General features: G+C 42.1%; 1 protein-coding gene across 5 annotated transcripts in view; it reads left to right on the top strand.

Annotated features, from left to right (window-relative positions):
- Bbs9 (Bardet-Biedl syndrome 9) overlaps positions 1-24399 on the top strand; it is a 402621-nt gene that overhangs the window by 226795 nt on the left and 151427 nt on the right. The window contains exon 19 of one of the 5 annotated variants that reach the window (XM_050124918.1): positions 8288-8710. The exons of the other annotated variants lie outside the window; for them this stretch is intronic. Within the exon in view, the coding sequence (XP_049980875.1) occupies positions 8288-8542 (255 nt within the window). The 3' untranslated portion in view covers positions 8543-8710. Of the gene's footprint in view, positions 1-8287; positions 8711-24399 lie in introns of those variants that run through there. 5 annotated transcript variants of the gene reach the window in all.

Below are 24399 nucleotides of genomic sequence, written 5' to 3'. Positions count from 1 at the left end.
CCCAGTTCCTGCAATCATTAAGTCCCAAATAAATCACACAGAGGTCTATATTAGTTATATAGGCTTCTTATTAACTCTTACAACTTATATTAGCCCATTGTTCTTATCTGTGTTAGCCACATGGCTCAGTACCTTTTTTAGAAAGGCAGTCACATCTTGCTTGCTCTGTGACTGGGTCAGGACTGCAGAAGGAACTTCCTTCTTCCCAGACTTCTCCTGTTCTCATTGACCCACCTCTACTTCCTGTCTGGTTGTCCTGCCTATACTTTCTGCCTGGCTCCTGGCCAATCAGTGTTATTTAAAATATAATTGACAGAATACAGACCATTGTCCCATACCATGGGTCTGCTTTACAGCATGATTCTGCATAGGAATAATTTTATATCTTTTCTTATATTTCATTGCATTTATTATATGTATATATATGTATGTATGTATGTATGTATGCATGCATGCATGTGTATGTCATTGATATACACATTCCATGGCAGGAATGTGGACACCCAGAAGACAGCTTGCATATTTTGGTTTCCACCTCCTGGCCTATGAGTTCTGTATACAAACTCAGGTCTTTGGAGCCATTTTGTAGTCCTAATGTCCCTCCGTTGTCATTTTCTTTCTTGTAACCCTTTAAAGTTCTCATCCACAAGCAGACTGTACACAATGAATTTTATTCAACTAGTGTCAGTATCAGACAGTTGTGTGGCCCTCTTAGGTGGCTAGGGATCTACCATGTAAACCTTGTATTCTGGTATTTTTTTGTATGTGTGTGAAGTCATCCAAGTTCATCAGACTTGAGTCTTGGTCTCCTAGACTCTGGCTAAGATGCTCCATCTCTCTTAACTGATGGAGGAAGGTCATTGGCTAATAAAGAAACTGCCTTGGCCCATTTTATAGGTTAGAACATAGGTGGGTGGAGTAAACAGAACAGAATGCTGAGAGGAAGAGGAAGTGAGCTCAGACTCGATAGCTCTACTCTATGGAGCAGACGAGATGAAGCTCCGACCCAGGATGGACATAGGTTTAGATCTTCCCTGGTAAGCCACTTCGTGGGCTACACAGATTATTAGAAATGGGCTAGTCCAGGTTCGAGAGTTAGTCGAGAAGAGGCTAGATATAATGGGCCAAGCAGTGTTTAAAAGAATACAATTTGTGTATTGTTATTTCGGGGCATAAGCTAGTCAGGCGGCTGGGAGCCAGGTGGAATACAGCCCGCAGCTCCTTCAACACTTAACCTCACTGCTCTTCTTTCCCCCTTGGGCTTCTTCTTAGAAGCTGCATGAGCAACCTTATCCTGGTGCTTCCCTTCTCATCATATTCTCCAGAAATATTTATTTTATCAGTATATAAAGGGACAAAGAATCTTATAATTTTATCAGCCCAGGACTTCAGAAACCGTGCTGACGTTGGGGTCATCTTGTGGCATCCCTGGAGTGTGATAGGCTGGTTGGCATTTGATGGCTAGGCCTCGATGATGGTGTTCTAAGTTACAGAGCTTTGTGAGACTGAGTTGGTTTCAACAAGATGTGTATGCATGAAGCATTGTTACAATGTTGAAGCCTGCTCCTGGGTTTGGAGGTGACAGTAGTGGCAACAGACCATCCATCTAGGGAAAGCAGATCTATTAGCATTTCCCTTTAATATTCATCTGGGATACTTTACTTCCCCGGAGCCGTGTGTGTCTCTTATAAATTGAGTACATACCTCTTGATCTGCATGCTTTTCAATCAGTGTTTGAGTTTCTGGTTGCTAGTGCCATCCTCGCTTGTGAATTTAACATTGGGATTTTTATCTTTGTGAATTTATCAGATTCAGAAATATGACCTGCAATGGGAAATACAGCACTCACAGCCACGAGTGAGCAGGGCTCATCCGCTGCTAACGTTTTGTTCTGCTTCTTTGATCTTTTTTTTTTTAAAGTTGGCTCTTTGAGATATGCTCAGAAGTAAGATGTTTCTAATATTACAATAAACCTATTAATGGAGCCATTATAAGAAAATGAAAATCTTACCTTTCTGTGTCAGTGATGAGAGAAAAATACAAAAGTGACCTCCAATTTTCTGTAATTATATGCCGTTTCCTTTCATATATGTTATCCATTTTCCTATTCAACTCCGTCTAGCACAATTATCCCCTTTGTATCTATTTTCTGTAAATGGAGTTCTGAATGGTTTGAATTGTGAGTTAATGATTATTGTAACCCTCTAGACCTCTTGCCCCCCCTTCCATCCTCTCCCACATCTTTTAGTTCCGCTTTAAATAAAGGAACACAGAGCCTGTTTCCAAGAGATACAGTTTTGTGGTCTTTCCCTCTTTAAAAAGACCTCCTGTGTGTACTTCCCTTCGCTGAGTCTGGTTGTCTTCCTGTGGCCGGGCTCTCATGGCTTAGTGAATCACTTTACGTATTGGAGTCACCAAGGCCCAGGGAGGGGTCTTCACCACAGATGTGCTTGTTAGCCCTCATATAGACACAGGAGCAATCAGGTAAAGTGACTTCGTATAACTAGGAGAAAAGACCTTTGAATAGTTAACTTGGCACTGATTTAAAAACATTTTCACCGTTTCTGAAAACGATAAATGGAGTATTATTCATTAAGATCAGCACCTATTCACTGTCTGACTTATTTCACTGGCTCCCTAATGGCTTATTAATATTTTTGTTTTAAAGTTTCCTCGATAATTTTTAGACTCCTATATCTGAATATTAGATTTCTGTGGAGATTTACCTCCCATCCAAACCCAAATATGGCTCCCCAACCTTTAACATCATCTGGGTTCTGCTTAATATTTTTGTTTGGGTGATTCCTCAGCCACTGAGCCACATTCTGTGGAAATCAATATGTATGGGCCATATTCTCCCATCTTTCCTTCTACCTTTGTGCCCGTGAGCTAGGTAGGCCCTGGACCACTGAGCTCTAACCTCAGCTCCCAGCTCCATAACTTGCCATAGAGGTTTGTAAGAGGACCCACTCTTGGTCAATGGGATCCCTGGTCTCAAAAGTCCCACAGGTCTTGGTCAAACACATCATGTAGTGTTGATCCGTTAGATAAGATTAATCACAGTTCTTCTCAGTAGGTATAACTTGTTTTGCTGTCTAGTCCAAGACCTTTTGGGGGAACATATTGTCTGTCACATAACTCAAGATTTCTCATTATGACATTCAAATATTTCTGAAGGGGAGGACTCTGGTCTTTGGAATCCCAGCTCTTATTTCTCTAGAAACTGTGCTGGTCAAGATAGCCTATCGCCTTAAGAGACCAAATACCTGTCCTAGGAATGTGGGGCTAGAAGACATTGTCTCTTGTTTTCATTTCTTTTATGAGAGAAACAGGATCTCTTACCATTCCAGAACTTGCCTCGTAGGTGGATGCTGGTGGGTCATGAACCCCAGAGATCAATCTATCTCTGCCTTCCTGGCACTGAATCACAAGTGTACTGTCACACTTGTGTTGTAGGGTTGGACTTGAGTACTGTACTTCTGAAATTTCTTTAAAAGTTTACCAAAGTGTTAACTGGTTACACAAGTGTTAAATAATTGAGATGATTAATGTTTTAGTTAGCTTCATTTATTCATTACTTCTGCACATTAAAAATCATAATACCACTTTGGACCCCATGAATACATTTACATATAAAACTGTCCATAAAAATAGGTAGTGGGCTGGAGAGATGGCTCAGTGGTTAAAACACTTGCTGTTCTTGCAGTTACCCCAGTGTGGTTCCTTGTATATCTATGGTGGTTGACAACTGTCTGTGACTCTAGTTTCAGGAGATCTGATGTCATCTCCTGGTGTCTCCATGGGCACCAGGCATTTATGTGGTGCACAGGAATACATGTAGGAAAAATACTCATTCATATAAAAAAAATCTTGTTTTGAAAGTAAGTAAAAAATTATATGGACGAATACACACACACACACACACACGATGACTAGGTATAGAGTTACAGGGTCAGGTAAACTGCTAGCCTTTAAAAAACCATTTTTTGTTTTTTGTTTGCTTGTTTGGCTGGTTTTTTTTTTTTGATAGGATCTGTATACTGTTTTCTGTAGTGACTATAGGTATTGTATTTACCAGTCATAAAAAGGGTTCTTATGTGTTCATATCATCTCTATAATTTTTTGGTTTATAGAGTTTTGTTTGTTTGTTTGGAGGATAATAATATAATTGGATATGGCCCAATGTTCTGAAGATGGTAGATGGTACTTTATTGTAGTTTTAGCTTTTATTTACCTAACAATTAGTGATATTGAGCAACTTTTCTAATAGACCCTGACCTTCATCCATTTTTAATTGGGTTGTGTTGATTTTGTTATTGAGTTGTTGTAGGAATATCTTAACCTCTCTCCAGATGTTCATTCAACTTCCCAAGTCCCTCAACCAAACTCGTTAGGTTTTGCAAGTGACTGCCATGTTTAGCAGTTATGTCAACAAGAGTGGGTGCTGGGTTCTGAAATCTCTTGCTGACACTTTGTGTGATTTGGCTTTAGGGCACCAGCTTTCTTTATGAATTCCTTTTGTCGGATCTGGACATCTTCTTCTTACCTCACCCCATAATACCTAAGAACAGAGCCCTTGTTCCCTGACATTTTCTTGACTGTGTACATCTTTACACTCATTCAAGTGTATACATTGCTTCGTCCTTAGAGAGTTGATCTAGAAACAAAGTTAAATGACAGTTTTAGTGACAACAATCTTACTATTTTGAGTAAATATCACTTGTTCCAAAAGCCCAGGCCAGAACAATTATAAGCTATCTTAGAGTGTAGTGACTTAGATGACCTAGGGTACGATGAGCGATAAAACAGCCTCCCACGCAGGAATCTGAGCTGCCGGCCACACCCTGCGCAAGGGTCTCCTTTAGTGAAGAGTGTCTGCTGGGCTGACTCAGTCCTCTATACCGTCCTTATTCAGAACGTTTCCTTTGTAGTTAAGGGAGCCTTGCACTAACCTTGCTCACAATATCTCAATTGCTTTAAGCTTAACATGCTAATAACAGTATCTAATGTTGTTTGTTAATTTGTTGTCATTTGGGAGAGGATTAAGGAATTTTAAAAGTGCCTTTGCTGTTCACCTCATTTATGCGGCTGGGCCATCGCAGTTAAGGAGAGGCTGGTGTGCTCCTGTTAGGAACGGTGTGATTATATAGAAGGTTCAGTTTGAACCCTGCACACGCAGAGCAGCTCACAGAAGACGTTTAAAATGTTTCTTTTTCTCTTGCCTTAAATACTTTGAGTATAAAGCAGACCCTATATATGCATATGGGAATAATTAAATTCAGAGATGCTGTGGTTGTTAGCCAGAAAGGATGCCTGGAATATGTGGATAAGCTTGGATATTTGTTTAATGTTAATTGGAATATTGGTTTTCAGTTAAAGATGCCAAAGCTTTAGAAAAGTAATTGGATTTAGCTTCCTATTTAGCAAACTACTTCAAATCCCTGAAGTATTCCACATCCGAAACTAATTTTTCTTGATTGTATCAAGTCTACTCATGAACAGAACAAGGGTTGACATGGTTTTTTAATATTTAAAAGTATTTCTTGACAAGGCTTCAGCAAGGTTGCCTGTCCGACCCTTATGGTCAGGCACACTGAAGTCGGCACGGGTTCCCTGCCCTCCAGGATTAGTGCATAAACCCGCCCTCAGTTGAAGCCACATGTTCCCTTTCCTGTATGCTTACATTAGCCTGAGTTGCTGGCCATTTTCCAGAAAATGCCAGAAAACAGCATATTAATTCTAATGAATTCTGTACACTTTCATATACTCTTTCATATATATATATATATGAAATCTTTCATATATCATATATATATGTATATATATATATATATATATATAGAAATGTGTTTTGTGGTTGTTTGTAGTGGGATGAGTCTTGACTATCTCTGATGTTTGAGTGATAGGTGTTTGGGGTTAGTGAGCAAAAAGCCTCATAAAAATAGAACCTTTGATCATTGGAAGGCCGTTTACTCGGGCAGTTGAAGAGATTGCACTAGTGAAAGCTCATTGGAGAGCTAGTATATGTGAATCCGTTACACTTGGGAAAGGTGGCTAGAATATTAGTTCAGATGGTTTTAGCCTCAAGCATGGGTTTTTAATATAGATAATAATTATGAAGGTGGACCCATGTTCTCTTCTAGTTTAATCTTTGTCCTTTGAATAGACTTACTTAAGAATTCAAGATAGAATGATACATGTCAAGTGATATATGAACAGCTGCAGCATGTGTGGTTATTTAATTAGAGTGTGTTGAAATCATCTTGACTGATAGCAATAGTGACTGTGAGGTTTGAATAAGAAATGTCCCCTATAGGCTCTGATATTTGAGCATTCTGTCCCAGTTGGCCCTGTTTGGGAAGGTTTAGGAGGTGTGGCCTTGTTGAAGGGAGTGAGTTTTCACTGAGGACAGGCTTTACGAGCCTAAGGCATGACCCTCCTGTTGGCTCTCTGCTTCCTGCTCTGCTGCCATTTATGACATCTGTCTGTCGCTGTGTCTGTGCCCGCAATGCTGGACTCGAGTCCCAGTACCGCCCTTCTGTAAGTTACCTCGCACATGGCGTTTTATGACCGGAACAGAGGGGAACCCATACAACAGCTAACAGAAGCTCGGTAGATTAATAATGGGATATTCCAGTATGGCTCTGTTGTTTGTTTTCATTTTGTTATTGTTCTAGGTGGGCTCTGTGTTGTAGGAAAGTTCACAGCCAGCGTTGTTTCTGGCTCGTGTTTCTTCCAGGGCTTTAAACCCTTTAGCAAGTGAGCTCTGCATATTTCAGTTGGCGGAGGTTTTCCCCAGTCTGTTTCTAGTGTGTCTCTGGGTGAAGATGAGCGCCAGCCCCAATGTGTTGCTTCTGTGCGTGGAGCCTGTCACAGGGCTTGCCGAGTCGCTCTGCACCGATGGCGGATACGCGTCACGTTTGTGCAAGTCTCCGGTGCTTCCAAGGGAAGTTGGTATTTTGTCTGGGAGCTTCTGGAGGCTTGCCTTCTGTTTCTGCCAGTAATTTCTCTGGGGCAAGGAAATTATTTTGCTAATGAGACATGCACTTTCCTTTACAAGTTGCATAGCTCTGTTTATTGTTCCCACTCCTGGAACTGAGCAGCCACTGTAGGTCCTGTGGGCAGCCTTCCATCACTGTGCCCGCACTTGGGCTATCGAGTTATTTCAGCTCTGTTTTGTGACTGTGGAATTTTTATGATCCCTTTGTGCCTACAAAGTAATTGTCCTGTAACAAGAATAGGTCCCCCATCATCTTCCCCATGTTAAGTTACAGACATTTGAAAGCTCTATACTTGTATCATTTGAGGTGAATTATTTTCTATATGACAATCAGGTTTACGTTTATTTTTCTAAGTACATTTTTCTCATGAGTCCTAAGCATAGAACTAGAGACAATGTTTTAAAATATTCCAAAATAAAAGTTTGCAAGAGATATTGACAAGCATTTGATATTACTTAATAGGCATTGTAAACCAAACACCTAGAAAAAGTAGATTTTTTTTATTCAATGAATTAATGCTTTCAGACACTTCATTTTACACACTAGGCAATGCATTAATTGACAGTCCCTGTAGCCTGTAGGCACCTGCTGATCTAGCTACAATATAGTTTCCAAAGTTAAGGTGGGAGAACACAGCAATTCTGAATCTCTTGATGCCCCACACCCTCTGGAGCCGAGGCAGGGGGATTGCAAGTTTGAGGTCTTATTGAGCTACATAGTGAGATATTCTCATTAAAAATTCGTTTCTCGCCTTTGACTGGGCTTGAATTTGGTTTGTTTTTGTGTTTCAAAATTTTTGAGTTGCACCATTAAGTCATTTATTTTGCTCCTTCTGATTTTTTAATGTAGGCCTTAGAGCTCCACTGCCCATCATAGGACTGCTTCCAGTGGGTCCCAGAGGTTTCGCTGTGCTGTGTTTTCATTTTCATTTGGTTCCAGAATATTTTTTATCCTTTCTTGATTTCTTTGACTTTTTTAATCATTCAATAATGAGTTATTTAATCCCTAGAAGTTGGTGTATTTACTGGGGATTGGTTTGCTGTTGATTTTAAGTTTTATTTCATTGTGGTCAAATAGGATACACAGAGTTTTTTAAATATCTTTGAGTTTGTGAAGTTTTGTTGTGCATTCCATAATGTGGTCTATTTTTGAGAAGCTTCCATGCGCCGCTGAGTAGAATGTATATTCTTTGGTGTTTGGGTAGAATATTCTATAGACAATCTGTTAAGTGCATTTGATGTATGATGTCAACTCATTCTGATATCTCTCTGTTTATTTTTGTCCAGATGACCTGTTTCCTGGAGAAAGTTGATATTGAAATCACCTACTATTACTGGGTTGGTGGTAATTTTCCGCAGTTCTCAAGTCCTGGATTATCTGAGTCTTTTCTATCAGCCTTAAGCTGTGTTTCCTGGGCACTGTTCAGCATTTATTCCCCTTGTTTTAGTTACCGTTCTACTGTGTGGAGAAACATCATGTCCGCGAACACTTACAGAAGAAAATGTTTTAATGAGGGCTTGCTTGCAGTTTCAGAGAGTTAGTCCATTATCACTGTGGCTCAGTGTTTGGTTGTAGCCAGGCAGGCAGTCATGTGCTGGAGAAGAAGCTGAGAGCTTCACATCCTGATCTTCAGACAGTAGGCAGGGAGAGGGAGGGAGACTGGGCCTAGGATGGGCTTTTGAACCTCCCACAACACTTCCCCCAACAAGGCCACACCTCCTCATCCTTCTCAAAATGTTCCACTCCCTGGTGACTAAGCATTTAAATAAAGTATATGAGCCTTTGGGGACCATTTTCATTCAAACTACAATACCTCCTTCATCCCTAATTTCTTTGAGATGTTTCTTTGTAGACACATCTTTGAAGAAGTTTATTATTGTTCTTTTAAATCCTGTATTCTGGGGTTCATCTAGGTCATTCTCAATGCAGACATCTCTACAGGACTGGGAGGTTTTAGAGAGGAGATGCTGGATACTGTTTGGATTTTTGTGATGTGGCCTGGGCATGTGGATGTCTTTGTTAGTTCTATGTTTGATGTGGACAGGTCAGCTGTGGCAGAACTGTGGCTGCACAGGTGGCATGGGCCTAGATGTTGGAAGTGACTGGTGTGCAGTAAAGTCAGGTGGACACAGGGCACTGGGAGAGTGTGCAGGATGTGTGTCCCCAGTCTAGCCTTAGAGTATGGGATAGCTCTAGATGGGTGGCATAGTAGGGACCTGGTGGTTGGGAGCTAGGCATCCCAGGTCCTGGTTGAAGTTTAGAGATTGGTTGCAATGCAGGTGAGGGTAGCCAATCTAGGTTGGGGCACTGGATATGGACCTGGCCTCTCTTATTAGGTCTCTGGAATATTTTCATGTTATTTTAAATATTGCTAGAACATTTTTCTTAATGCTATATAGTATGATAATTTATGCTAAAATCAATTTAATCAATTTTCTAGTATTGGATAATTAATTTCTTTGACAATTTTACTATTGTGAATACTGCTGCAGAATTTCTTTGGCTTTAAAACTTGGCTCATTATTGACTGTTTCCTTAGGATAAGTTTCTATTGTGACCAAGTGGTCCATGGGAAATGTGTATTTGCTAGGCTTCTGATGTATGTTTCTTTCCAGAAAGCATATATCACATTCCTTCTGTTCAGTGGTCAAACTCAGCTCTCTGGCACATTGGAGGTTCTTGTTTTGTTTTGTGTCAGAGTCTCCTGTAACCTCGCCTGGCCTCCTGCTGGTTACATAGTTGAAGATGACCACGAGCTCCTGTTCTTTCCTCCGCCTTGTGCTGGGATTGCAGGTGTGAGCTACCATGCCTGACTTGGGGGTTCTTACTAAACAAAATCAACCGTAGAAATCTTCATCTATGTGAAGTTGAAAATGGTGTCTCGTACTTTCCATGTGACTTGGCAGTGTGGCTCCCCTGTGTCCTGATCTCGTTGACACTGAGATGAGCTTGTTCCTCTTCTAGGATCTGTATTAGATGCAGGGATTGTGTGTGAGGCCTTTAGTCCATTGCTTAACCCTCAGTTTTAATCCAATTAAGAAAATTAGAATAAATAATCCATTTTAATTAAAAATGTCATTTTGAAAGATGAGGTATGACAATTATATGAGAAAACAGAGACATACACAGTAAAGTTGGTGACTCCATGTTGCACAGGAATATTATATTTAATTAGCTGCATTTTCCTCTGAAGAATGAGGAGAGGATTTCTCTCTTGGATAATCATGTTCTAGATAATGTTTAACTCATGAGAACTATAAACTGTCTGGACTGCCAAGAAGCAAGGATCAGGATTTGAGGAGTTCTTTCTAGTAACTCCTCGGGATTCTCTCTCTGTCTTTTGGTTCTATGAGATAACAGGTAATCTGGAAGAAACACTGCTTTGTGGCTAGGCCAATTTTGGTGGAGTTGAGTTTCCTTGCAAAGGCTCCTGAGAGGTGTAGGATCCGCATAGGAGGGTGGTTATCACAGAGACTAAAGGGGAAGTTAAAGATCACCAATAGAATTTCTAACCAGCTGAATGCATTTAGTTTCTTCAAACTGAATAATTTAGGGGTCCTAGTAACTCAAATAGACATGCAATCTTTTGATGCTGAAACCTTTATCTTTTGTTTTCCAGAGAATCAAAATCCATGCTCCTCTGCCTAGGTATTGTGCTTTGTATGATCCATCACGGCAGCAATATAAGGTTATCTGATTGGTGGCAGTACTCTTGAATCCACGGACAGTCAAGATAACCAGTATCAGGTGTCCCTGTGCTGTTCAGGGAGAACTGCACAAGGCTGTGGAGTGCCAGCTGTCTGCCATGGGCTTACTATGAGGGGGTGGAGAAGAGCAGCCGCTAAGATGGAAATGCAGTTAGAGGAAGCATGCGTCTTGCCCACACCTTTCACGTGCTTGGCAAGAGCTAACACCGAGCTGTACTCCGCACCCCTAATGACACATTCAGTTAATGTTTTTCCAGTAGATCTTATTGAGAGTGCAGAAACGTACTTAACAGAACATTTGAAGTGCTTTTCAAAAGCTCCTCGTTTGTTATTGTTTGCTAGTTTCTTGCACTTTATTATAAATCTTGATCATTTTTATACCTATTCCCCTCCCACTGGGACCCTTTAAAAATGAGCCCTCTTCCCACTCTATGCCCTCATGTGTGTGTGTGTGTGTGTGTGTGTGTGTGTCTGTCTGTCTGTCTGTCTGTCTCACTGAGTTTAGTTATTTCCCTGGCTGTGGGTGAGAACTTTTTCAGTAGCTAAGGATAACTTATCTGTGGCCACACCAAAAGAAGAGTGACACCTTCCCACAGCAAGCTTTAATTGCCGTAGTCCTTTTTGAAGGACAGGGGTCTCATGGGGCTATCCTTCATCCATGATGAAATATTGATAGGCTAAGTCCTGTGCAGAGAGCGGTGGGCGATGTGAATTCAGGGCACAACAGCTGTGTCCAGAAGATCTTTGTTGCACATGTCCCCATCTTTGACCTTTGTATTCTTCTGCCCCGTCTTCCACCGTGATCCCTAACCCTTTGGAGGAGTGTTACAGCCGTCTCTTTTGAAGCAGAGAACTCACCATCACTTACTCTCTGCACTCTGCTCAGTTATATGTTTCATACTCTAGCTATCACCTGTTGCAAAAGAAAGCTTCTCTGAGGAAGGCTGCACACAGCACCCATCTGTGGATATACATGTGAGTGTTTCAACACACACCTTTAATTCCACACTTGGGAGGCAGAGAAAGGTAGAGTTCTGTGAGTTTAGGGCCAGCCTGGTCTACAGAGTGTGTTGTAGACCACTCAGAGACATGGTGAGATCCTATCTCAAAAACACACAAAAAGGACCTCCCCCACCAAAAAAAAAAAAAACCCAAAAAACAAAAAAAAGCAAAAAACAAATCAAAAACCAAATCAAAACAAAACCCAAAATGTGAAATAGGGGCTGGAAAGCTTACTCAGCTGTTAAGAGCACTTGCTATCCTTATAGACGACCCAGGTTTGGGCCTCAACACTATGTGGTGGCTCACAACTATCTGTAAACCTTGGTTCCAGGGGATCTGACACCCTCTTATGGCTTCTATGGGTACTACATGCACATGGTACATATACATACATGCAAAACATTCATACAAATAAAATAACAAATAACAGCAGAAAGGGTGAGTACTTAGAAGGCAGTTTGGCCAGATTTACAGAAGCAGACATGTGTTTCCTCCTGTAGAATGGGTCTCAGATCCAATTGGAAGTGGTCTGTTACTCCTGGGAGCTGTGCCCCTTGTACAGCTGAGGATGTCTCTGACACTCTTGGTCTAGCTCCCAGTGCGTAGAACCCTCATCTAATGTGTTTTGGGGCCTTCCCCATAGTGATTGTGCCACTATTGCCCTGGGGAGTACTTTTTTTAAACTCTTAGTCCAATTTTCAGTTTTAAGTACCTTCCTCTAGTTTGTCTTGGGGCTTTATAGTGTTGTAATCTTTTATACATGTTTTGTGAACTCGAGTAATAGGAAACTATGGTGGGCTTTTGTTAGGGGATTTTTGTCTTGCCTTTACTTCTCTTTGCCCCAAGATGTCTTTCTTCCACTAGAACTACTAATTTCCAGGGGCTCCATGGAGCCTCTGGCCATCTTTACAAGGATGGGAAGGCTAGCCTTCAACTGAGTACCTCAGGGATTTTGCTTTTAACTATAGATATTGGCACCGTTTATGACTTCAGTTATTTAAAAAAGCGTGGAAGCCACCGCTCTAGCTGTGCTCTTACAGGTCGGAAGGGGCCTTCATGGCTCTCAGGTTCAGTTCTGCACGTTATGCTTCCCCCTGGCTGTCCCTTCTTGGCTTTGCTGTGGTACTTCAGAGCAGCATGAGAAGTTGGCTCGACCTTCCTGATGAAGCACGAGAATCAGGGGCTCAGGAGTAAAGTACTGGTCAAACTTGCTTGTACAAGGACCTCAGTCTGACTGCAGTACTATCAAAAACAAAGCAAAACATTACAGCGGGCTCACACAGCGTTGTTTTAACATATTATGAAAAGTTGACATAATTTAACTCGAAAAATAAAATGCTTCTCTTGAAAAATTAGAGATCCTGGCAACCCTTCACGTCTGCTTTTCTTCCCGGTGAGATCAGGTTGCCCCTGGTGTGGTCCGGCTTCATGTTGTGTTCACTGCCTTGGGCTGCCTCCTGACGCTGGCTTTGAGGGGCAGTGACCCTGTCCTCACACTTGCCCTGGCCCTTCCTTATATGTCGTGCAGCTGTAAGCAAAGGGAACGGATCCTTTTATCCACATTTATAAAAGTTTAAAACAAACCGTAGAGTTCGGGGTTCAGAGCCTGCCACTAGCCAGGATAGACCTTGGTGGACAGGGGCTGTGAGTGGCTTGGGTTATAGTTATTGTTTCTTTAACACACTCCTGTTGTGTGTTCTTTTTTTGTTTGTTACCTTTTGAAATAGTGCCTTGATGTATAGCCCAAGTTAGCTTTGAATTCAAGATCATCCTGTCCTCAGCCTCCCCGTGATGGGGGAGAACTGGTGGCCATCTGCCTGCTTGGCTAATGAAATGTTATTGGGATGCCTGCTGTGTGCCAGGCTACAGGCTGCTGAATTCTGATGACCATCCCATTGAGGCTGCAGTAGTACCCCAAGCAGGCACAGTCCTCATCGCCATGGAGCTTAGCAGCTACTGGGATTGCTCAAGCTGTTACAAACTATAGCTTACAGGCATTTTAACTGTAGAAGGCTGTGGCGCCAGGGCACACGTGGGACAGCAGGGGGAGATGGGAGAGACACCTAGTGTCTGTGTTTAGCACTGAAGCCCCATTGACCATTTTTTCCTTTGTGTGGATAGGGGAATCGGAATGTTGGCACCTTTGGTTCTTTTAGGAAAGCCTTTCATTTATCTACATTGGCTCAACAGATATCCATTAGGACATTGGGCAGGAGTGTCAGGAAGGGGGATAAAATACAACTGAAATGGTTGTTCTCAGGTAGTTTCGAATCTAGTTGGAGAGATGTGATATCCACCCCAGGAGCTGCTGTGGGCTCAGCTTTCTACAGCTGCTTTAGATATGGAGTCTAACCCGTGAAGCCATCTTAGGGTGAATAATGCACTAAGCCTCTTGCAAATCTATTATTTTTAATTTGAAATATATACTAGTTCAATCCTATTGAGACACATAGTAGGTTAAATGAGTCTTTTGAGGACCGTTCTGTGAAAGAAATAATATTTATAGCATTGTCTCCCTGGGAGGAATTCCTTCTATGATACAAATGTCTTCCTGGTAAACACTTGGAGAAGGTGGTAATTCAAGTCAGAGACTTCCTCTTTTTACTATGTCCTACTTCCAGATTGGTGACATCCATTCTTCTACTCTATACAGATATGGGTTTAATTCAATTCAAGATTCTATTAGCAATTCCATCGGACTGTCTACATGTCCTGGGTTGAGAAACATTTCCGACATTCACCTGGGCTCTAAGGCAGAGAGACGTCAGGAGTGGTCAGCAGAGCCTGTCAAAGCCATGGATATTAAGAATGTTTTGTACATGCTTGACCTAAAAGACTCACTCACCCCCTCTAGCCTAAAAGTGACTGTTTCCTTTTGACTTCTGAAAACCAAAGTCTTAGTCTCATTCCTTTCTCCATGTCCAGTCTTTGTGTTCAGGCACTGTCCTGTGGGCACCAGTATAGGAAGAGGAGAGAACAATGGAGTTGGTGCTGCTCTGTGTTCTCTTTTAGCTGTGGGTACTTTGTTAGTAAGGAGGGTGGAGAATACACTAGGCACTGTATTCATTGCTAGGAAGGGAGGACCCCACATGGTACCTAGCACACAGGATCTTCAGGGTTCTTTGACAATATCCTGAATGAATTCAGCCTCTGAAATTTGCAAGTCTAGAAAGTAGCAAGATTTCAATTCCTTTGGATGTTTATAGATCTGTAATTTTGTATCTGTGCTAAGGACCCTGCGTGGCTGTGATAAGTGCTGTCAGGACATCGCTGTATTTTCTGTGCAAAGGCTTCTGGCTAGCTGAAGGCTAATGGACATGTTTCCACTCGTGAAAATGAGAAGTGACTACCACAGAGCCCAGTCTCGTGGGAAACTGAACGTGTGGCCACTGTCTAGCATGGTGACTTTTTGTAGCACCATCCTGAAGCTTGCATTGCTGGTCCATTCTCTTTCTTCCTCCCCCACCCCCTGTTTTAGAGCTGGGTCAGGAAGGGTCTTTTCACAGTGGAAACCATTTTCACTCAGTTAATTGGATGAAAACAAAGGCCGGTGCCATGCCTTGTGGTTATTGCTTTACCATCAGGAGGTGTGGATCGAATTTCAGGCTCCCAGGTCGGCAGGGACACACGGAGGTGGTCCACGGAGGGAGCTGAGTTTGGAAGCATCTTGTAGCCAGCCACCTTTCTGGTGGACTTAATAGTGGATTAGGGCAGAAGACAAGAGGGTGAAGGTGGTAGCACAGAACTTCCCTCAGGCTACAGAAGAAATTTGGGGGGCACCCTAGCAGAACTCCTAAAAAGTTTTGATATTCCCTGGTCTTTTAAAAAAAGCAACCAACAAGGCACGCCAATCAGCTGGCAGGTGGGTCTTTTAGTGGGCCAGTCACACCCTTAGCTTGCAGTCATTAGGGGGCCTCCCAGTGAAGTGTCACTTTGGTCCTCTGCCCCCTGCAGCACTCAGCAGAGTCCCATTCTGCAGCTGAGTAACATTGCATGTTAAAAAGTTAATTTGTTCTGCATTCCATTAAAATTGCACATTTTCCCTATGCGTTGCTCCTTCCATCTTGCCTAAAACCTATAATTTATGCTCACACCATGGTGAAGTCTTGAGTAACCTTTTGCCCTTACTGCCTTAATTATCCTCCAGCACATGGGCTCTGTTAGGGGTGTGTGACAGTGGGTGAACTCTGTGCTAGCTAGTGAAAATGCTGCCACTTAAAAAGAAAAATGTGCTCTCGGAGCTTTAATTAAATTTTTCATCCATAGGGAGATAAAATATAACTTTTTTTTTCAAGAAAATGGACTTTATAAATTTTTTTCTTTAAATTGAATAATAATTAAGTAAGTTGATGGAAATGGGAGGTTGTTTAAAAGCACCAAGCCATTTTCTTTATAAATGTAATAGTTTTTGAGTTAAATTCACTTTACCTTATTGTATAAATATGCTTAGTGTTTATGATAAATAATGAACATAGGACATCATGAAACCAGATTTTTATTTGGTTACAAATTTGTTGATTTTTTAAAAGTTTTAATTTTGCAAAATTGTGGTAACTGAATAATAAACAGCTTAGAGAATAGAATCTCACAAAGGAGTTAAGTGCTTGAGCTAACCATCGAATCCAGCATCAGGCAAGTTCAGCAAGAACAGTACTGGTAATTATAGATTTTATTCTCAATATCAGAGTATTAGGCCCGTAGGGCCTCTCTAAAATTATCTTGGTTAACTTACTCCCTAATGTCACAAAGAAAAAAACGTAAGGGTAATTAGCAGACATGAGCAGATACTAAGAGGAGTGGGTATTTTGAGTTCGAAGAGGTCTTGGATATTAATTACTTAATTTAAAGGAGGAAGAGAAAGAAGCCTCAAGTATATAAAGACCTGCCCACAGTCTTCCAACTGCCCATGGCTGAGACGGGAACAAAACCAGAGTCGCTGAGGCAGCAGCTCCGAGAGTCACATACGTCTGGGTTTCTCTGACTTACTGCTGCCTTCTTTGTGGCTGTGGGCAGATTGTTGCAGCCCTGGGAGCTCCATCTGCTCCCCTGGAAGCTAAGCTGGGGTGCCTTCCCCACTCAGGCACTGATGGCTTCTTCCTATCGTCACTCTCTAGAGTTTACGGGCAGGACTCCTGCAATGGCCTCGCACTCCTGGGTTCTCCTCACTGTGCTCTGGTGTGCAGCTGGGGCAGCTAGAAAGAGAGGGACCTTGCTCAGAAGCTTGCTGCCCCCTCCCCCAGAAGAAATGTTCCGTGGAAAGTTTCCTTGTGAAGCCTCTTTGAGAGATTTATGCGGATTATAAAGTCAAAAGAAGGGGTCATTCCAGAATTTTCTTTCCAGGCATTGAGGCCAAAACATAATTTTAGCAGGTATTAGTAAAAACTGAGAAGTATTTTCTCAGTCGGGATTCTTGCCAATGTCTCTGTCGTTAATGTCCCAGACGGCTGGACTTCCCTGTGCGTAGAACGTTCCGAGGCAGCACAGCCTGAGCTGGTCCACTGCACTGGTGGTACCGAGGCTTCTCCGGACACGGTTCTGTGGAATCTGGGGCCAACATAAATTCATTTACTTTTCACTGGGAGAACGTCATGCAGAATATTAACTGCAGGTGTTGTGGGGAAGGGGCAACGGTTGAAAGGTAGGAGATTAAGACCTGAGTGCTGGCCACTGGAAAAAACAGGTGGATGTAAGTCACTTGGCTACTTCCCAGTAAACTGCGGAAGAGCCTGCTTCAACCCAGTTAGGATCACAACCCAACAACAAGCAGGTAACCGTGGCTTCCACACTTCAGGGTCAGGTGCATCCAGGGGTTACTGCATTCTTAGGGTGACTGAAGGTAGATCTTTCAGTTTGCTTAGAAGTGATGAGGAAAAACAATACAGCTCTAAGTACATTATATGAAACAAATTGATAAAGTTTAAAAATGCTTCCTCTAGCCAGGCGGTGGTGGCGCATGCCTTTAATCCCAGCACTCGGGAGGCAGAGGCAGGTGGATCTCTGTGAGTTCGAGGCCAGCATGGTCTAGAAGAGCTAGTTCCAGGACAGGAACCAAAAAGCTACGGAGAAACCCTGCCTCGAAAAATAAATAAATAAATAAATAAATAAATAAATAAATAAATAAAACCTATTCTTAAAAAAAATAAAAAAATAAAAATGCTTCCTCTACCATATCATAATCAATGAAGTACACAACCATTTTTTTTAAACATGTGAACAAATGTTTGGTGTGTGTGTTTGTAAAAAAGCATTTTATTAGATAAAATATTGTTAAGGGACCCTGGACATACGTGAACCTCAAAGAGACCATTTTGTTCACGTGTAGCAGAGATCTAGGCATACTTTATTGATCTTTCTGTGGAGAACATCAGGGAATGTTCCAGTAGAGTGCAGCAGAAGCCAGTGCTTAGAGAACAAACACTCACTTTCCTTAGGCGGCAGTGTGGGGACGTATGGGAACTTCACAGTTAAGGAAACAGTGGAAACATCAGAAGCCTGTGGCGGGCGGTGTGTGTACATGCTGCCGCCTCCGGGGATGCTGGGCTGTCCTTAGAGGCAGCTCTGGTTTACTATGCTGCATAAGAAGGAACGAGGTGTAGCTGCATAGAACATAGAAAATCAGCACGGCATGTCTCGACTGATTAAAATACAACTTCCCCAAAACATGAACAGAGAGTTCTATATCAGAAAACACAGATATGGAAAAAGAAATAAAAATTACCCAAATCTTACCACTAATATGACATAATTTCAATTTAGTATACATACTTCCAAATTTGATAATGTGTGCTATTGTGTATAAAATGTAAGAACAGGAACACTTTTAAGTGGGACCATATGGTATATAGTGCTTGGAGTGTTTTCCTCATGAAAATATAAATTATGTCTAAGCTTATAGTACTATAGGTTTAATAACTATATAGTTATTACGCTTATAAAATCTGCTGTTTCTTCCTCCTGGGACAGTGTATCACACTGCTTCACAGTACACGCAGGTCTTCATTTCACGTGAGGAAACTGCATCTGAGTTCAGACCACTGTAGACTGCATGTGTGGCGTGGATTAATTTTCCCCGTTGTAGATCAACTGATTTTTTTCCTTTGTTGGTAATTTACTTGGAGAAGCGTGTCTTTTTAGCTTCTCACTCACTTTTTAAAGAGAGGGAATAGGGTTTGTGAACATATGCGGCTGCACAGTGATGATAGTGAAAATGCTGGGAACTGTGGAAAAATACTTGTTAAGTAAGAAAATAGATGCTCAAGCTTTCTTACTTTCCGTCTACCAGAGTTTGGTTACTTTTGATTATTTTACTTAAATTCATGCTTTAAACATATAGTAATTGTTAAAATACACAGTATGCATATATAAAATTCTCAAATTATTAAAAATACTATATAAGAGAATAATATTTTTGTGTTATGATAATTTAAGAAAGAAGCATAAAGGCCTGGAGAATGACTTAGGGATGTCAGCCCATTCTGCTCCTTCAGAAGTTCCAAGTTTGATTCCCAGCACTCATATTGGATAACTTATGATTACCTTAACTGCAGCTCCAGGGATCCAACACCTTTCCTGGCCTCCAGGAAACATATGAAAGACTCTACAAACACATATACGTAGATAAAAGAAAAATCAGTTTTCAAGAAAGAAAAGGGTCAAATTATTTTATTTGGCTTTCAACAAAGACAAAAGAACTGATTGCCAGAGAAGCTTATCAGTTTGTATAAAAATGTCGTTAATGGGCATTCGGTTTGCCTGAGTATGGCTGGCACAGGAATGCTGCTGAGAAATCCTACTCAGGGTAACTGAGGAGTTGACTCTTCCATTAGAAGTGAGTGCCACTTCCTAGTCAGCTAAGACAGTGACCACAGTGAGGGTCCTGAGCCAAGCAGGAAGACATAGACAGGTTGGAGAGACGATGGAAGCTGACACCCTACAGGTGACAAACATGTGTGCACCCATCGCCTGAATACCATCAGCCTTCAGGACTTGGCCTGTAGGAACAGTGTGTAGGGGTGGGGGGCGGGGAGTGTTAGTGTGGAGTCAGGGTCCTCATTGGGCTCACCCTGCTTACTTAGTAGGACCTAACATTGTTTGAAGCAAGTGAGGGATCTTACAAATGGAGGAGCCAAAAAAGCATAAAAACACCTTGCATTCTTTCCTAATTTGATAAACTTCAAAACCTGAAGAACCTTTAGAAAATAACTTAAAAGGCCTAGAGACAGCAAAATTACAAGCGCGTGTACCCCAGAGCACTGGGGGACTAGGGAGTGTCTGTTCTTTTCAAGGGTGAATTAAGTTTTCCTCAAACCACTGAGATAGGGTAAGCAGCCACCAGAGGGCAGCCGCGATCAGAGGAAAACTCAACAGCCCTTGGAGAGTCTGAATTCTGGCTAGAACAGGTTTAGACAGTGGGAAGGTGAAAAGGACACTTTCAACTAAGGCAGATACAAGGAAAGGGAAGTCTCAGAATTCACAGAACTTGGGGCTAACTTCTTATTATGGGATATATTTTGTTTCCAGCTATTGGCTAGCTGTTTTGCTGTGCTTGTGTTCTGAAGGCCGCAGAAGCACTGGCTTGCTCAGATGTTAAGTAAGGTTGACTTTGATTTTATTTCAACATTTGTACCTGTGTATTTCATATAAGTGGATACTTTTATCTTTGAAAATTCTATCTTTTCTGTTCCTGAAGGATAACTTTAAAAAGGGATATATTCAGATATGTGTATGCGCAAACACATCCATGCCTTGAAATAACAATTAGTGAAAACAGAGGCCATGAATCTGGAGGAGAATGGAGACAAGGATGTGGAAGGTTTGAAGGGAGGAACGAGAAGGGGAAAACATAATTAAATTACCATCCCCCCCCCAAAAAAAAACCCAAACAATAAAAAGTGATATATTCGGGAACATAGAAAAACTACTTGGTTTATAATTGCAGAACAACTGAGAAACCCCTGTTCTCCATTCTTCCAAAGCCAGAGCCCATCAGGTTCCCACAGAACAGTTCCTGCTACCGGCTTTGGTGCTTCTTGTAGGTGCACACTCCTTGCATTAGTGGCTTTTGTGTTGCTCTGAGGTTTCCTCTAGAGAAGAACATTAAAAAATACAAACTCCTGATTCAACTAACTTCAAGAGAGAAGAGAAATGCTTTTTAAGTTTCTTTTGTAATTCTGATGAAAGATTCAGAAAAATGTCTGACAACTGTCTCCTTGTAACTTGTAAAAACAGCATTAATGACAAAATTTCTCAGAAAAGAAAAAGGCTCAATGAAGTTTTTGCTGTACAAACACGAGGACCTGACGTTGAGTCTGTAGCAGCCACACAGGAGCTGGGCATTGCTGGGCATTGCGGCCTGGTCTTATGATCCTGGTGGAAAGGGAGTCAGAGAGAGGAGTCTGGGGCTTGCTGGCCAGCTAGTCTAGCCAGCCCATGAACTATAGGTTCAGTGGAGACCCTGCCTCAAAAATTAGAACCACTGGCCTAGTCACATGCAAACGCTTGTACACACCCATGCACACAGATACACACACACACCAGACACATGCACATGCATGCGCACACGATGCACACTTGCATGTGTATGTGAAACTGGTATTTAAAAACACCTAAAATGGTCCATGAAACAAGGTTTTAGAGAGCCATTTTCATGCAATTTCATAGAAAACTTTCATATGTATGACATATTTTCATGGAGTTTATTGTATGTTTATTTTTCTCTCTTCTCATTTTGAAAAGGTCTTGAGAAGGAAACATAAAATTGTAACATTTGTCTTTAACTTTTGATTGTGGAATTGTACTTTCTTGCTCCATTGCTAAGAAGGTGTAGCACGCCAGAGCAGCGCATAGTTCTGGGTCCTGATTGGACAATGGAGATTCGTCACTGAGAGTGAATACTCACCATCAGGTTATGGAAATACTAGAGCAGTGTGAAGGGTTGAATATCAGTGCACCGTGTGCTCTTCAATCTTTGCGCTACACAGACAGGAAACTGAGTGATGAGGACCCGTAGATGCCCAGGGCATTCCGCAGATGTTATGCGCTAGACTGCTGTCATTTCCCTGTCATTTTCTTACCCTTGTGCTGTGACTGAAGAAGTAGCCTTCCTTTTCTTTCCCACGGACATAGAGATGGATTATAGAGACAGTTGCTTTCTTCCTACCTAGCTGTCACTTTGTCTAGGGCATTGCCATTGGTTCTTCCAAACCGTCAGGAGTGGGTGCCGGGCTCCTGAGTGGAAATGGACAGGAACTTTCCTGCCAGGCCAACCTTCCTCATCAGGCTCAGGGACTGAAGGCATTGGCCGAGGGAGTCAGGAAGAAATGAGAAATAAGAAAACTCTTTCAGGGCCTAGGTAAGCTCCCTTGACATTGACTTCTCTTGGAACAGCGAAGTGGACCGCAATGAATTGCTAAGCTGCTGTCTTTTGCCACCTACATCTAAGACCTAGCTTGACCTTCGTTGGCAGCATGCTGTGGGAGGGAAATCTCACAAGAGTACGAGCACAGGGACTCCTAACTCTTTTAAATAAATGTGGATCTAAATTTTGGTGTTAAGAAAACAAAAAGGAAGATTTGCTGTAGGTAACATTTATCAAACTTAGACTAAAGTAAACCCAGAGATTTATATGGTCCAGTTTGAAGAGAAAAACATTGGCATGAGGAGAACGGAAAACATTGCATGTAGGAAAATGTAGGAGAGAATTCGAGAAGGAAACATCACTAGTCATGATCCAATGTTGCTGCAGCCGTACCAGCTTGCTTACAATAGGAATTCAGTGTGCTACAAAGAGGGTTCTGTGAATGCCCCGTGAACAAAATGGCCGATCCTTACAATCGTTGCTGTTTTCTGAGCTAGCACGGGGTGCCAGCTAGTCCTAAGTACACTGCTTACATTATCTTCAGGATTTTTAAGAATCTCCAGTGCAGAGAGAATCTCCAGCTTTTCCCCTTCAATAATTTAAGACTTTTTCTGAATACTTCCCTGTAAAGTTTAGATTTTTAGGGAATAAATGGGAAAATATTAGTTAGCTTTGTGCAAGGAGAATGATGGAATTGGGCTCATGATACAAACTCTCCCCAAATTTCCCAACCTGTGGTCCAAGGAATATTCCTCTGGGAGATATTAATAGGTGTTCTGTGAAAAGCGGGGTTTGAAACCGTGCATCATGTATCCTGCTGTGGGAGAGTGTCTAAGTCACTGAACTTTTAAAGGCACTGGGTAGTTCTGTTCTCAAGAAACAGTAAAAAGCCATGCTGACTATTTTCCTAGTATCTAAACATGGAACACTGTGCATTTGTACTCAAGCATGTGTGGGTGGCTGCGTGTGTGTGCACTTGTGCATGGTGCATGTGTGATTGGGAGATGGGAGCCCAGCCCATGTTGCCTTGTTGGCACCACAAAATAGGCTGGGTGTTTTCTGTCCCTGCTGTGAGCAGAGTCACTGACTACATTTTCTAGACCTTTCTATGGATGTCTGTGGCAAACAGTATTGGATGGTCGTGTCAGTGTCTCCTGGCAGGAAAAGATGGGCTCTTCATGGTCTGATCTCATTAAGGTAATTATTTCTCTTCTGGGACAAAGCCTGGCCATACTGATCGACCATCATAAAACACTGTTTCTTGAGCTCAGGTCCTCCAGGTGCAGCACAACCCTCCAGCTGTGTGCAGATGTGACTTCAGGTCTCTTGGATCACGTTGACCTTATGGTGGCTGCTGTAAGTAGTGCAGTCCATTGCCTCGAATCAGGAGTCGTGACTCTTTCAGGCAACAGTGAAACTATTGCAATGGATTTGTTTACACACAAATACAGTGAAGTCATAAACTTCACAACTTCTGACTTGGGAACAGCTAAACTGTGTTCTTGGAGGTAAACGAGTCATCTCTCCAGAGTCCAGCTGCTCCCGACTGAGTAAGCTAGGATGAGGGAAGGGTTGAGAGGCCTGGAAGGTTCAGTGATAACTCCGATCTCAGGCACCTTCCTAAATGTTTTTAGGAGTTTGCTTCCTGCCCCTGGGGCTGATGTAGGCAGCTTTGTCTCTTGCTGTCTTCTGCTGCTGTTTTTTCGCGTGTTCTCCTTGGTGTGAAGTTTGTTTCTGTAGTGAAGCAAATGGCGTGAGCCACGCTTGCTGCGGCACGAACGCTTCCGCAGAGGAGGAGCTCAGGATGTGCTGGCTTCAGTTCCGCACCTGGGACCTGCTAGAACTTTCAGGCTTTTGGATGTAACCACTTCTCTCAAGCTTTCGGCACGATCTCACATTTATGTATGAAGAAGCTGGGATTCTGGCGGGTGTTTGATACTTAGTTGCCTCTGTAGGCTCTCACCGACTTACTGTCCTTAGTTGCTGTGCTAAGCAGAGGCTGTTTTCTTATTTAACCTCTATAATGTGTCACTGGAGTGTTTTTTTTTTCCCAAGGAAGCCACAGATTAGAGTTGGAGAAATCTCCTTACATCGCATAATAGCATTGTATTGAATGTCATTATGTGTGTGTGATTTCAATACTACTTTATGTGCTGATGACTCTGCTTGACCATGGCTTAGGATGACCCTGTAGTCCAAAATCGGCACTTTGGAATGGAGAGGGGAAAACATGAAGAATCATTAGTTAATATATTAAAAGTTGCACTGGGACAGCAGCTCTAAGCCCAGACTGTCCTGGAAGGATGTGGTTGCCCTGCTGTATGCCTGAAGC

The sequence above is a fragment of the Alexandromys fortis genome, unplaced genomic scaffold (assembly GCF_014885135.2).
Source record: "Alexandromys fortis isolate MF-2015 unplaced genomic scaffold, M_Fortis_MF-2015_v1.1 scaffold_204, whole genome shotgun sequence".
Taxonomy (NCBI): Eukaryota; Metazoa; Chordata; class Mammalia; order Rodentia; family Cricetidae; genus Alexandromys; species Alexandromys fortis.
This window is presented reverse-complemented; position numbering and strand designations above follow the sequence as displayed.